The 14,405-nt window shown below is 39.8% G+C and overlaps 1 protein-coding gene and 1 non-coding gene across 2 annotated transcripts in view; both read right to left on the bottom strand.

The window, feature by feature from the left end:
- The window catches only part of LOC140953693 (uncharacterized), a 25,134-nt gene extending 12,231 nt beyond the window's left edge, over positions 1–12,903 (bottom strand). The window contains exons 1-8 of the mRNA XM_073403099.1: positions 12,577–12,903; positions 11,351–11,498; positions 7,119–7,385; positions 5,800–5,973; positions 3,262–3,507; positions 2,821–3,012; positions 1,362–1,669; positions 507–654 (exon numbers count right to left, since the gene is read on the bottom strand). Of these exons, the coding sequence (XP_073259200.1) occupies positions 507–654; positions 1,362–1,669; positions 2,821–3,012; positions 3,262–3,507; positions 5,800–5,973; positions 7,119–7,385; positions 11,351–11,498; positions 12,577–12,861 (1,768 nt within the window). The 5' untranslated portion in view covers positions 12,862–12,903. The remainder of the gene's footprint in view (positions 1–506; positions 655–1,361; positions 1,670–2,820; positions 3,013–3,261; positions 3,508–5,799; positions 5,974–7,118; positions 7,386–11,350; positions 11,499–12,576) is intronic.
- Positions 5,182–5,264, bottom strand: Trnas-gcu (transfer RNA serine (anticodon GCU)). Its single transcript has one exon. It is a non-coding gene; the product is annotated as a tRNA-Ser (tRNA).
- Positions 12,904–14,405: the final 1,502 nt, after the last annotated feature.

The raw sequence follows: 14,405 nt of genomic DNA, 5'->3' as shown, positions 1-14,405 counted from the left end.
CTGTTAGGCTAAAATTTCATTTTTAAGCACCCTTCACATAAGAACCATTTTAGGCTAAAATCCTAAAACAGGTTCTTATTTTCAAAAAAAAAAAAAAAAAAAAATATATATATATATATATATATCACAGTCTGTATGCAATAATACTCTAAACACTATAGCATAGTTACATAAAACTTTACCATAGGTTTGATTCTAACAGAATCAGATTAAAATAGTATAGTATTTTGCTTAACGAAGCCTCCAAGAATACTGTTTTTGGACATTAAACACCAGATCATTTAAAAATTCAGCTTTATTTCTTGAACAAAAGTTAAGAACCTAATTAAGAACCTAGTTAGCCCAATTTTACACTAAATACCATTTATATAAGAACCTGTTTAGGCTAACTTGGAAAAACCTAGGTTCTTATACGCGGGTTTTTACTGTATGACGCCTCAAATATTTGAGATTTGCAGGGTTGTCTGTTTGACGGTAATATACAGTGATATAAATAATAACATTACCAGAAGGTTTTAGAATCCCATAAAGTTCCACCCTCAGTGCTTTTCGAGTAAAGAATTCCGTTGGCTGGAAACGAACGAACTTGGCTCTTGAAATATTGACGAGATTGTTTTTTACGATATCACTTCTTCCGCCGTTTGCGTGAAAGATCTGAATGAAAGATTAGAAAATTAAGAATTTAATTGGACAACGGAGAGATCTGGATAAATATATAATAATTACGTACTAAAAAGAAAGCATGATAACTCAGGTCTCCCTACATTCTTTACGTTAAATTTTTATACCATGACCTAGCAAAGATTGATGGGATGAAGTACATTTCTAGAAATGTCTTTTCATCTGTGTTTATTAACTAGCATGGCAACGTGGCAAGTCCCAAATACTTTTGGAAGGACGGGTTATGCCCAAAAAACCCGCCTTTCGTACCTTGCATTCCCAGCCTGCTCCCGCCCCCTTTTTCTTGGATCCCTCCTTTTAGCCCTTTTTTTCTATTGCGAAATATTAAGCATTGTTGCATGATTTCCCGCTATTTCTCCCGCTTCTTACCCTTTCAGAACTCACGCCTCCCGCCCTTTTGTCCCTTGCTTCTTATATCCCTCCGGGCCTCCTATTCGCCCGGGATCCCAACCCTTCCGTTCTCCCCAAATACCTAAACCCTATGAGTTAAAAGAGCCAGGCAAATTTTCTTTTCTCTGTCCATACTTGCTTTTGAGAGATCACGTTATAGTAAGTGAGATGTCAGAACTGATGTCTTGATTGAGGAATTCAATTCTTTCGTTTAGACAAGTGAATTAGGAGGGATTTTTAAGCATGGCCAAAGAAATTCAGTATGAAAACTGACTTAAATTATTGCTAACCTTATCAACACCGTTCTCTTGATATGTGTCCCATTGTGTATTGTTTACTGACATGTGCAACTTATACTTCGTTGTCCAATGATCGGCAGCTGGATTTCCTTGAGTAGCTACAGCACTGATAAAGAACTCGTTTTTCAGGTCTATTTGTAGATAGTCATTTTCAGCACTGTCTGTGCTAGGTGACCATGCACCATTCCCGTTAAGTCGACCTTTGAAAGCTTCATTACCAACTGTTGATGATGAGGCTGAAAATCTGTTGCTTGGAAATTCGTAACTGCTGGCCAGTCCGATTCTCTGTATTTGACTTGCTGAAACGAGTCGATAAATCCATTATTAGACGTGCGTTTTTCTTAACTTAGAAACGGGAAGTATATCTTATGTTATCATAGTATTCATATTCTTTTCCAGTGATTTTTGAAGGTGTGGGTGCTTTGTCAATTGATTATGTGAGTGCGCAATTTCCGAGTTCCAAAAACTCTCACTTTCAAAACGAACCTAAGTGTAAACCCTTTCTTGTGGAAATGAGTGTTTTTGTTTTTATTTAAGAATAAAAAATCTTTTTCATATCAATGACTTCGCACGTAGCCTCGCTTTGGAAAATAGCCTATTCAACAGGTTAGAGAACAGGAAGTTATCATGTAGACTGCAAGACAGTCCGTATTTTTTGCGCGCGAACAGTCAAAGAAATGGTCTGGGGCGAGGCTAAAAACAGAGGGCGAGACTTAGGCCCTACGGGCGTGTGAGGCTCGCGTGAGACTCTTAGGCTATTCTTACGCTACGCTTAACCGATTTTGAGAGGAAAAAAAACGACTGTTTTGCAGTCTAGTTATCATGCGTCCTGGTAATTCACAAGGGAAAAGTTACCATATTATTTTCCTCTCTTCAACTCTTAATTACGTGGACTTATGTGACTGACAAGTTAATACCCATGCGGTCTGCCGTGGACCTCCCTGAAAGTGACGTAACTTCCATTAAGAAAATGTCCACATATGGTTTGTGAACTTCACGGTTGTATCCCTCTTCTACTAAAAGCTTTGGAATAACGCCTTTAATCTTGTCTTTGTTGTTGCCACCATAACAAGTTTAAAGGCAATTATAAGATTCGATTAAAAAAATGTATTGAAACTAAGTAATTGAAATCATCTTAAAAACGTTAATCGACAAGTCATTCATGAGTCGTAAAATTATAAATCATAGACTTCTTTAAAAAGTAAAGGTTTTAGTTTGGCTTTAAAAGGCTTCAAGCTTGTTTCCATCCTGATGTACTTGGAAGTTTGTTCCATAGAGTCGGCGAAGCCACTCGGAAAGCCCTGTCGCCTAAGGTGGTTTGTGAGCTTCACGGTTGTATCCCTCTTCTACTAAAAGCTTTAGAATAACGCCTTTAATCTTGTCTTTGTTATTGCCACCATAACAAGTTTAAAGTTAACAAAATATCGGCTGGCTCAGTGGCTTGTCGTACCTCTTCGCGCGGAATAAACCTCAACTTCACAAAGAGTAAGTCTCTCAGGGGAACTTTTGGTAAGTCTAATGGTGACATATCTTCCGTACAAACTGGGTCGACAGTAGAATGATACGCCTTGCCCTGTGGGAACACTGTAAGTACTATCACCACATTTGGGATTGGCTGTGCCTACACGACTGGAATTTTCACCTATAAGAATAAACAAAAGGTCTTTTCTCAAAATGATACGGTATGTTATGCGCCGCTCTCTTCAATTTAAGTCGTTCACAACAGATTTCTGTAAAATAAATAAAAAAGCAGGGTCAAGATTTCTAGCCTAATAAAGGCTGGCACAAGCACGCCCGAGAACCAACCTGTGAGGCTCACGGACATTTGTAATATCTTTGCCATCTTTAAGAGCACTGTCTGAAATGAATATGATGATAGACATTGACCAACCTACTCTGATCTCAAATGGATTCAATCTGTTTGTACAGCAACCTCCACTGTTGACTACGTACACTTCGGACACGGGTTCCTTTCGTCCCAGGTCCACTCTCCACCAGGGATTTAGTTCAAGATTTGTGAGAGAACATAATCCGGCGAGGGAGCTTGTGTTGCTGTTCCCATCTACTGCTTTGTACGAGTCATCAGAAGAAGAGCTGTAGCTCGACTGATCAGTGTGTTTGCGAAAAGCCATATTTTCTGCCAAAAAATAATGTTAATGAACAAAACTAAATTGTTACGATCAAGACATTGAAGAGAGAAAAAAAATCTTGCGTTCAACCCTTTAATTTATTGCACACAAGTTCATTTCACTGCGTGCATTTGTTTAACAAGTTATCAGTTGTCACGTAAGCTCGGATTTCTTTGTCATTTAGAGAGTAATAGATGACATAGCACCCAAATCAACTCCCTGAAAAGCTGGGGCGGCTTTGATTGTTTGAAGGGAGGAGTGGTACCCCTTCGTTTATTTTTCCGAGCTATTATAGACACCTAGCTAAAATGGTACTGGGTTACGTGTTCAAAAGCAAGGGGATTATTAAAGTCGCAATCCTATTGTATTGTCACATACAGTCGACTCCCGATAAATCGAACCCTCTACTCGGGCGTTAAAGAAATCGAAATATGTTCGAGTTGCGGGAGTTCGAGTTATCGGGAGTTCGAAGCAAATAAGCGGAAATAAAGAAATAAGCAAATGTATCGGGATAGAATGCAAGTATCATGCACACTTCACTTCAAGGGCAGCAAGAGATATAGATTGATATATTGAAAAAGGAATTAAGCAACAAAGCTTGATTAATGTACAGGGATGGACACTGAGGCACTGAGGCACTATCCTCACGTATCCATTTTCATTTGAAAATTCAACTTTTTCTTTACGGATACGGCTTCCGTCCACACTTATTATCCAATGAAGACGGAACTTTTCGAAAACGCCCTCCAGAGTGGAACTTTTTGAAAACGCTGTTTTACGTGAACGGGTGAACAGACGAAAAGGGACTGACCGTTCGACAACGTTGAGGACACACTATCAGTTCCAATCCACTTCGCGCAATATTAGAAACTTATTCAAGATAGCGGACAGGCGCTTCCCTTTCTTGTCTTAAATACTTGGCCGGGCTTATTTCTAACCTAAATGCTTGTTTTCAAGCAAATTTAGCTTTGTTAATTCTTCAAGCTGATAATTCTAAATTAGACTGCGGTTTAGGAAATCATTAGACTTCCAGATCTCTTCCTAAGAGGGTTATTTTAAGAAGATATAAGAAGGTAAGTGTTTCTCTAGTCTACCCCATATGCTTCTATCAACCTTATAAGGATATAAACAGTCTTAAGATAAATACGTCTTAGAACGCGGTTTTGTTGAACACTTCTTAAAATCCATGTAGATGAACGGCCCTTTGTATCTAGTAGATAAATTGGTAAAAGATCCTCTGATTGGAAATTGAAATAGCAACTTCTTGCTTGTTCTTTTCAAAGGCAAGCAACGTTTCCAAATTGTTCTCTGACATAGTGTCATCATGACTGCCTTGTGCAATTTAATGTTTTTACTCGAAAATTCTGGAAGTTTCAAGCATGACTACAAACAAATGAATACTTTGTCGAAAGGCCACTTGAAAAAACTTTTACTATAACGACAACGAGAACGGCAATGATAATGATAATAATAATAAAACTAATGATAATGATGATATTGATAATAATAATGTAAACCTAAATTGATCCAATAATGATAATGAATAATAAACCATATTTACCTAGGGTGCGCTCTCGGTGAATATATCTCAGAACCCTTATCTTCAGGCCGATAACACTCACACTTAAACATCAGGAAACAAGGCTTCTTACAAGGGTACTTAAACAGCAAACAAAAAAGGGTCGACGAGGATGGGATTCGAACCCACGCATGCAGAGCACATTGGATCAGCAGTCCAACGCCTTAACCACTCGGCCACCTCGTGTATTGGTAATTTTCAGCGTAACCGGAGTAGTTTTGTTATTCTTCTATGGAGGCCACTTTCAGTTTCCTGATATTCTTTTGATTTAATTTCCAATCTGCTATTTCAGATTGGGAAAGAAGAAGAAATATACAGAAACAGCTCTAATAAAGCCAAAGTACATGATATTTTTGGTTAAAAACCTTCTCTTTCGACAATGTTGATGAGGAGAAAGAGAAAAAAGATTTTGAGAACATGAGAGAATTGAATGTACTTTTGCATAAGGCATTTTCTGGTGAGGTCTAGACCTCTATTCTGTTGGTACCCATAACTTGTACCTTCTATTGGTTTGGGGAAAGGTGCTTTGTTTGGGTCCTTTATATATCAGTTTTTCTCAGCCCTCAATGCAAATGTTGCACTCGTTTCATTTTTTCCAGACGCTTTTGGTCGCCAGAATAGGTACACAAAGAGACCTCATTGTAGGTATTGCAAAGGGTAATTATCATGATATTGTTACATAAAAGCTGCCACATACTGGCTCCTTGGTCTGTTAACAAACCTCTTGAGTAAATTTCCACCTCACACAGTTGTAGTAACTGTTGTTTTGTGGTCATGATACCAACATATCTTCCAGTCTTAAGAGGGTTATTATAGCAAACAGCTGATGCTATAAAGTGAATAAAACTGTAGCGCCCAATGCACTCGGAATTACTCGTCACAGTTGAACTGTTACCTACAATTAAATGTAAGGAAAAAAAGTAAACCTCTTTAGCCGTGTCGATTGAATTAGCAAAAGTATGATATGAATAACTACGTAGTTTTAATTCCTTATATCACAGGAATGCAGAATTCGACGCTTATCATTGGTGGCAGTTTTTTTTTTCGTGGCTAAAAGCACACGCATAATTCACCATAAGCAGTTACTGATGACCAAATTTGGAGGAATTTTGTGTTTAACGCGGAAATGACGTCAAAACAGCATCCTTTGACAGGTTAATGCACCGTTAACCGAGAAGACCTGGGGACGAGATTGAGTTGTTTTTGTTGTAAAAACTAAAATGGCGGACACTTCACTCGTTTCAAGAGTAAGAACTGCAGCTGGAACTAGGCGAAATAATGGCCAAAAACATAGCAAAAACAGCAAGAAGGCAACTCGGGGGGCGACATCTGCTATTTGGAGAATATTTGCGGAGCTGGACAAACCTAAACGTAAACTATCGAAGATAAACTTAACATCGATGCAGGTAAGCTTGTTTTAGCTATGTTTTTAAACTGGGAGTTATTTTGAATGAATAATAAAACAGTTATTGAATTCGGCTTTTGTATCATGTGAAGAATTATGGAGATCTCGAAGGGTGTTATCCGCCTAGGCCTACGGCCTCGACGGCCTCCTCCTCGATCTCCATAGTTCTTCATAAGATACTCAGCCTCATTCATTAACTGTTAAATATACACAGAACGCTTACACGTCGAAGCGGGGGCACCCAACGACCGAATGTTTCCAAATATGTCACAAGGCACCCAATGGATCTGTTCGTCAAAATGTCTGCTCTTCAGACAAATCTTTGCTGGCTGGGAGATTTGGAAAAAATAATATGTCCTTGAAAGGAAAGTGTTGCTGGGAAATAGACAATTCAGGGTGTCTGAGCTAGCTCGACCTGATGATGATGAGAGGATTTGGTGTCTAGAATAGCTGCTATTTGCTATTTGTCAGGAACCTCTTTCCCCTCCCCCCCTCCCCCTCACTGTAGCTAGCTCATTCTCTATTGCTTTATCGGCTATATAATCCTGTGGTTATTCGTCCTTGCAATCCGCATTGCTAATATCTCTTCAATATTGGCCTACTATTCATGGATAAACAAGTTGGAAATCACTCACCCAGTGTTATTTTATAACCGTTATTTCTTTGTCGTATACTGTCGCTTGTTGAAAACCTGTTAACTATACGCACTTCAAAGACTGGTAAGTGATCTGCGCCCAGATCCACACTCCACCAACTGGGGTTATCAGTCAGAGTATGGGAACAGTGTCCATTGGGGAAATGAGTGTCGGAATTCCCATCCACTGCTTTAAACGATTCACCACTGGCACTTCTATCCTTGTAGGTAGAGGATTGGTTTGTCGGCTTACCAGCAGCAATATTCTCTGTGTTAAGAAATATACATTAAGCACTAACCGGGGGAAATGAAGTCACCAATGGTGCGATTCTCTGACCCCAAAAAATATTAAAACAATTGGAAGAATGACATGTCATTGTTTCCTGCGACCAGTTAGGAGGGACCTTAAGAGCTGCTCTACACTCTCAACGAGGGGGGGTTACTTTAGAAATTAATTGGGTAGGGATATGCCGCTGGGACTTCGGACTCTTAGTCTATACCAGACCTAGTTCGGCTGAATTTTGCTACCCTATCCTAGAGTTAACTCCCAAAATCTCTCCCTATCCTAGAGTCACTATTTTCCAGAAAGTAAAAAGATCGTCGCTTTCTTTGCTATTAGATTGAGTTACATGTAAATTTAAATCGCCGATTTCATCTGTTTGAGTTTTAATTCCTGGTTCCCCTAATCTAGACTAATATTCTCAACCAATTGATCATTTTCCAGTTAACAAAAAAGTTAAAAATTAACTTCTTTTGTTTCAAAAAGTTAAATATTAATTAACCTGTATTTTTTCTATCTTTAAATCGAAATAAAGGTCTTCGGATCATCTCGGGATGAAACAAACTATTCCTTTGAAAAATTTTAACATTTGATAGATAATACTTTTTGTAAAGTATTTCACTTCTAATATTATTTTACACATAGAAATGTCAATACTCAAATTAAAAATAATCTTGTGAAAAAGCAAAAGCGAACACGCAAACGTCCAACTCAAGGCCGGGGGGCGCGACATTCATTATAACAGAAATGGCCTTGTTCACACTAGAAACGTATTATTCGTGTGAGACGGGTTATCCGTTTGATGATTCGTGTCAGATAGGTAATACTTCTTAATTTGAAACTGGAATAGTTTTGATTTTGAATGAACAATCCGCCTGACTTGACCCGTCAATTTTGACGGACAGTTTCAAGACGGGAATATCCGTTCCAGATGGCCTGTGTACAGGCCCCCCCCCCCCCCTCAGAAAAAATTGGAGAAGGGGTGTCTGTGGGGAGGGCGCGGCTGTACACAGGCTTGTCTCAGACGGATAATCCATCTCTAGCTCTAGCGTGAAAACGGCCAATAACAATATTCCCGTGTCCAGTGTTTTTGAATGATAGCGAAGGACTGTACGGAACGACTATCTGCCGTTGCCTTGTCCGTAGGCCTCATTATTCCGCGCGGCTAATGTGTTTCGGGTCACGTGGTCCTAGCGAGTTTGCCACCGAAATGCCTTGACCGACATTGCGTGGGAAGACGCCGTACAGGGACTAGGCATGGCAATGTCTACCGAATCGCCAGAGAAAAACAGGGAAATGTTGTTTATCGGCAACGTGTTTTACAAACAGTGACATTTCTTCGTGTTGTTTCACTAGTGTTTTGAGGGCACGACCTCCTGAAAATCGCAAATATTAATCCCCAGCAAGAAGCCACACTTTCGCTATGGAAAAAATTAGTTCCCCGAGAGAGTGGCGGAAATGGAGCCAAGGTCTTGGTCAACACCTAAAAGGTGCTTTACCTAACGTGCGTACGGAGCCACACTAGCCGGGAAATAAAAAACGCAACCATAAGTGAGTTTAGTACCTTCCTTAAAAGTAGCAAATCTAAGGAACAGTTTCTTTTACGGTTAACTCTTTTTTACTCTATTTACGGCTAACGGTTAAAATTTTTCAATTTTTACGGCTATCGACTAAATTTTTGGCCGTTTTACGACTATCGGTTAACCCTCTCTGAAGCCATCGACAGAACCTTGGTTTGAACTCTGCGTTACCGTTGAAAGATAGCGACACGGCCTGAGACTCAAATTACTCACACTCGGGGTGGGAGACAGTCTCTTGCTCCTGTTGTTTTCTTTCTCGGGTATTGATGTCAACGGGAGCAAGAGACTGTCTCCCATCCCGAGTGTGAGTAATTTGAGTCTTGCGACCTCGGATTAGCTCTCGGTGGAAAGGCGTCTGAAAGCAAGAGGACAAATGGAAAGGAGAACTATCGTGTGTTACCTAGGCGGAATTTGGAGGCGACTGGAGCCGTTGGAGCGAATTTACGACCGTTTTCCTTCGGTGGATCCGTCCGGTAGCTTCGCTGGAATCCCCAATCTTGGTAAACTTTTATATAAAGAGAACACCGTTTACAGTATAACCCATAAAAATCGGCCCATGGACCACCCAGGAGAGACGTAACACAGATTTTATGTAAGGTAAGCTGTTTTTTGATTGAAATCGTATCATTGTCGTAGGATACGGAAACGATAGGTTTTTTCCCCATACAAATCCTCATATTTCGAATGTTACGCAACAATGCCGATGTTCGCCAATGCTCATATTTCGAGCTTGGGCAACCTTTGGCGGCACATACAATAAATAAAGCCAAAGATGGTAGTACTTTCCTCCCGGGGGGGGTGGGGGTTGGGGGGCACTTATTCTCCTCTCTTGGCAAAAGACGTTTTTAATGTTAACTTACTGACTGAATGAATGTGGTTATAGCTAAAATACAACAATTGCAAAAGCAATTTCATTGAAGATACGCAATATCGTATTTCATAGATTAAATTTGTCAAAAAACATGATTACTTTATAGCAGAGCTCAACGCGCGCGAAGCGGAGCACCATGGGTAAGAAAATTTGGTAATCTACCCTTCCGAGGAACTTTTGGTAATCACGTGACCGTATGCCCGACCGACCGTCCGTCCGCATAGCAGGCATACCCATGTAAAATAACTAAACCAAGGGTATGGCAACCCAAATGCAACTCGAGGTTATTTTTTGGGGGCGGGAAATCGCATAGCCACCCGCGTCTTTTGAAGCAGAGGCAACTAAAGAGTCAATAAAGACAAAAACGGAAAGCGAAAATTGTTTCTGTATCCTTGTTGTCTAAAGTATAAGCTTAGATTAATTGTCATGTTCACAAATTTGGAATATTGAGGAAAAAAATAAAGAGGGCGACAGGCCAGCGAAGCTCGACGAGAAAAAGAGCGACAGAGAGCTATAGCGGAAGATAAAGAGCTATTTGTTGGAAAAACAACATGAGATTTTTTAGCGGCGGTGAGAAAATGAGAAATCCTGGAGTCAAAATAGGTGAACAACAACAGGTACGACACTTTTCCCATAAAACGTGTAACTAGGAAGTTTCTAGAAGTTTCACGTTGTGGTCGTGGAAAACAACGGCAAAGAAATGTACAAAAAAAGTGTGCTGCACGTGCAAAGTTGTTTTTGAACTAACTAGACCTGTAGGGCCATTTATCCGTGGAAAAATAAGACGCGAACTTTCCGTATAAACTGCACATTTCGTCTAACATAAGACGCGGCTTAGCTAAGACGCGTCTTATTTTAGAACAGCCCTTAAAACCTGTTCTTAGATAAGACGCGTCTTAGCTAAGATGAGAAAAAACCTTCGCGTCTTACATAAGACGCGAACACATAGTAGGCATGCGTTAATTTTTGGCGCGCCACGTTGGATTACCGTTGCTACGGGCAACATTCACATGAAAACGAGTCAAGAACAGAAATAAGACGCGAACCATTTATACGAGCTGTTCTAGTCTTAGATAAGACATGCTCGTATAAATGGTACAGTTCGCGTCTTATTTTCCCTCGTATATATGACCCTATTGTTGTTTCTTATATTTTGTTTGAGCAAACGATAAATTTGATCGAGAGCTTCGCTTTTAGCTCTGGCTAAATCTATATATTTGTTTTAAGGGAACTAGGAGCCAATAACTAGGAGCCTCCATTGCCCATATAAACCCGTGGATTGAAACCTTTTTTTTAGGTGGTAAACAAACGACGAAGAACCTCTCACGGTTCTCTTTTCTGAGCTTGGAAACGGTTCTTAGGAAATCGACTCAAAGAAATTCGCTTACTTTAAATAAAATGAGCGAATGAGAATAGTAGCGACGTGCGATGTTTGAAATTCCCCTTCTTATGAAACTTTTCACCGCCATCGCCGACGGTTTTAAACTCACATGTGAACGTACCTGGTTTGAACTTGACTCCATACACTTCAGCCCTCAAACAAAACCTGTTATGACTACTTGTCCCCACGAATCGCAGCAATCCCGTTAACATCCCGTCAAAAAGAATGTTTTTCTTTTCAGTGTTCCTGTCTATATTTCCCGCAAATATCTGAAAGCATTACAAAGGCAAATCATATCTGCAAATGTTTATACATCTTTATTATTCATTCAAAATATTTCCCCAATTCTGATTGGCTAAAAGAACACGCATAATTCACCATAACCAGTTACTGATGACCAAATTTGGATAAATTTTATGTTTAACGAGGAAATGACGTCAAAAATGCAGCCTTCAACAGGTTAAGGCACCATTACCGAGAAGACCTGGGTCGAGGTTGAGTTGTTTTTGTTGTGAAAAAAAATGGCGGACATTTCAAGAGTAAGAACTACAGCTGGAACTAGGCGAAATAATAACTAAAAACATGGCAAAAACAGCAAGAGTACAACTCGGAAGGTGACATCTGCTATTTGGAGAATATTTGCGGAGCTAGACAAACCTAAACGTGCACTATCGAAGATGAACTTAACATCGACGCAGGTAAGCATGTTTTAGCTATGTTTTTAAACTAGGAATTATTTTGAATGAATAATAAAACAATTAATGAATTCGGCTTTCGTAGGATATGAAGAATTAAGCAGAGGGAGGGTGTTTTCAACCTCGGCCTTCGGCCTCGGTAGATAACACCCTCCTCGATCTGCTTAATTCTTCATATCCTACGAAAGTCGAATTCATTAATTGCTAATTATATGCAATGAAGATTTTCGGTCGATGGCCAATGTGACTTGTCACGTAAAGCTGAGAACATAAAGCGAATAAGAGCCTTGTGTCAATAAACTAGAGGTAATCATTGATTACGGATCCGCGTTCGTCACTTACGGAAAAATTAAGGAAACGAAATCGAGTGGAAAAGAGTCCAGTTTTCCGGCAGAGGTGCCCTTGATAAAATTAATAGGGGCGGCTAATTTGCATGCAGTCGCCCGTGATTGCGAGAAAATTTCTGCGTTAGTGCCACAGGAACATCAGATTAGGATGCGTTCTGACAAACGCGAACATGCTTTTTCTCAAGGAGTTTAGGTTAGAAATTATTGCTGTAAGTAGCAAAAAGAGTATGGTACAGAGTCTTGAAAATAGCCGAGTTGAGTAGGATTTTTTGGAAACAGAAAAAGAGAAACAATTTAGGGCTTACCTTCACTTGCCCATCCTCTTCATAATTTGTCCACGCTCCCCCTGTATAAAATTGTAGCGTGTAGGTCTTAACCCATTCGTCTGCTCGAGAATTTCCCTGAGTGGACACGGCACAGATGATATGAGTTACCCCTAGATCGATCTCAAGATACGGATTTTTATCACTTGGCGAAGCACACCATGACGACCCATATACGTAGTTTAACCGACCATTCTTGGCTGGTGTACCTGCATTAACTTTAGAAGAAGCCGATATCTTGTCATCGGTAATTGCTCCACTTTCCATACCGAGATCCAAATTGACACAATCCCCTGTAGAACAAAATGAAGAAGTGTTTTCTTTAACAACACAACAACATTAGAAAAAAAAGAGGAGTCGTAGTCGGGGTTTTCCTTCCTGTCGATTATTTTTAAGTTGACTTGTTCAGAATTCATGGTCTTTTAGTCGTCATTAATACTCTCTAGGGAAAATTTGAGCCGAGCCATCAATTATAATTTCCTTATGTTTCAGGTACAGTACTGTGAAAAAGAAATGGAAGCGAATTTCGCCGAAATCCGCGAAATTAGGCGAACAAATTGCTAGCTTTCGTTTCAGACGAAAAAGCGGCGAAATTACGGTTTATCTATTGTTTTAATGTCGACGAAATTTCGCAAGCAAGGTGTAATTAAATTTCGTTTCAAAAATACAAAATACGACGGTAAAAGCGACAACAAGACTCACACACTTATGATCAAATTAGCGATGTATCTCTTCCTCGACCTCTCTTGTTCGAATGACTATGGTGTCCCTTATAAATTTGCACAAGTGACCCGAAGCTCTCGCCCGTTGCTTTGTGACGTCACGCTGCCATTGATGAATCGGTCACAGACAAACACATGAAAACAATAGAGATGGCTCCTTCCTACTATAGAATGAGCGTAAGTGTTATCTAATCTCGTACCCAGATCTCCCTCGGTGTAAAACAGAGTGAGATCTGGGTAGGAGATTAAGTGTTATCCGCAAACGGGCAAAACTGATACTGGAAGAGTCACTAATGTCATTTATGTAAATCAAAGAAGAAGCGGGTCAAAAACGGACTCTTGCAGTACACCACATTGCGTTTCTTGTTTTGCGTATTCTTTTTTTACAAATCTCGGTATTCATAACGAGATTCATACGACTTTGAAATTCACCACAGGGGGGAAGTTTCAATTTCCGGGTGTCCCTGTAAAAACCTAATTAGGATTCAATTAATAGCCATTGATCTGTCATGACCAAAAAAAAGTCCAGTCCAGTCTAGTCTAAAGTCTAGTCCAGTCCAGTCCAGCTTTTCCAACTGGCCCTTTTGAACTTTGGTCAAACTCAGCTGGTGGTGAGTGTTAGGTTTGATGTTTAGACTATCTTGCTTGTGTTTTTGCAGTGACTCGAATCTCAATTTGAAATGCCTGTATTTGTTGTTGTTGCTTTTTTCAAAGTTTAATGACGAGAATTTTGTGATGAGAAATCTGTTCTGCTTGGACGTAGAATTGAAATCCGAGTTTTTTTTCTTATGCCATGATTTAAAGGTACTTGAAGTTTTTCATAACTTTTAAGAACTTCCTTGAATGCATATTAGTGTTGTTGAGGGAAGATGGCGATGACCAGCCTTTAATTCTGTTAATTTTACAAACAAAACTAATCCTGAAGGAAGCATTGAACCCAAACCTTATATTAACGACGCCTTTAAAACTGGGCTATCTGGGGTTGCAGGGTAGTCGCAAATTGTTTTCGTTGTTCAATGTGTTATTTGGGCAGCAAGGCGTTGCTCGTACCAGGCGAAATGAGTGAACGTGAGGTATTTGCCATTTTCT

This window comes from Porites lutea, chromosome 12, assembly GCF_958299795.1.
Source record: "Porites lutea chromosome 12, jaPorLute2.1, whole genome shotgun sequence".
Classification (NCBI taxonomy): Eukaryota; Metazoa; Cnidaria; class Anthozoa; order Scleractinia; family Poritidae; genus Porites; species Porites lutea.
This window is presented reverse-complemented; position numbering and strand designations above follow the sequence as displayed.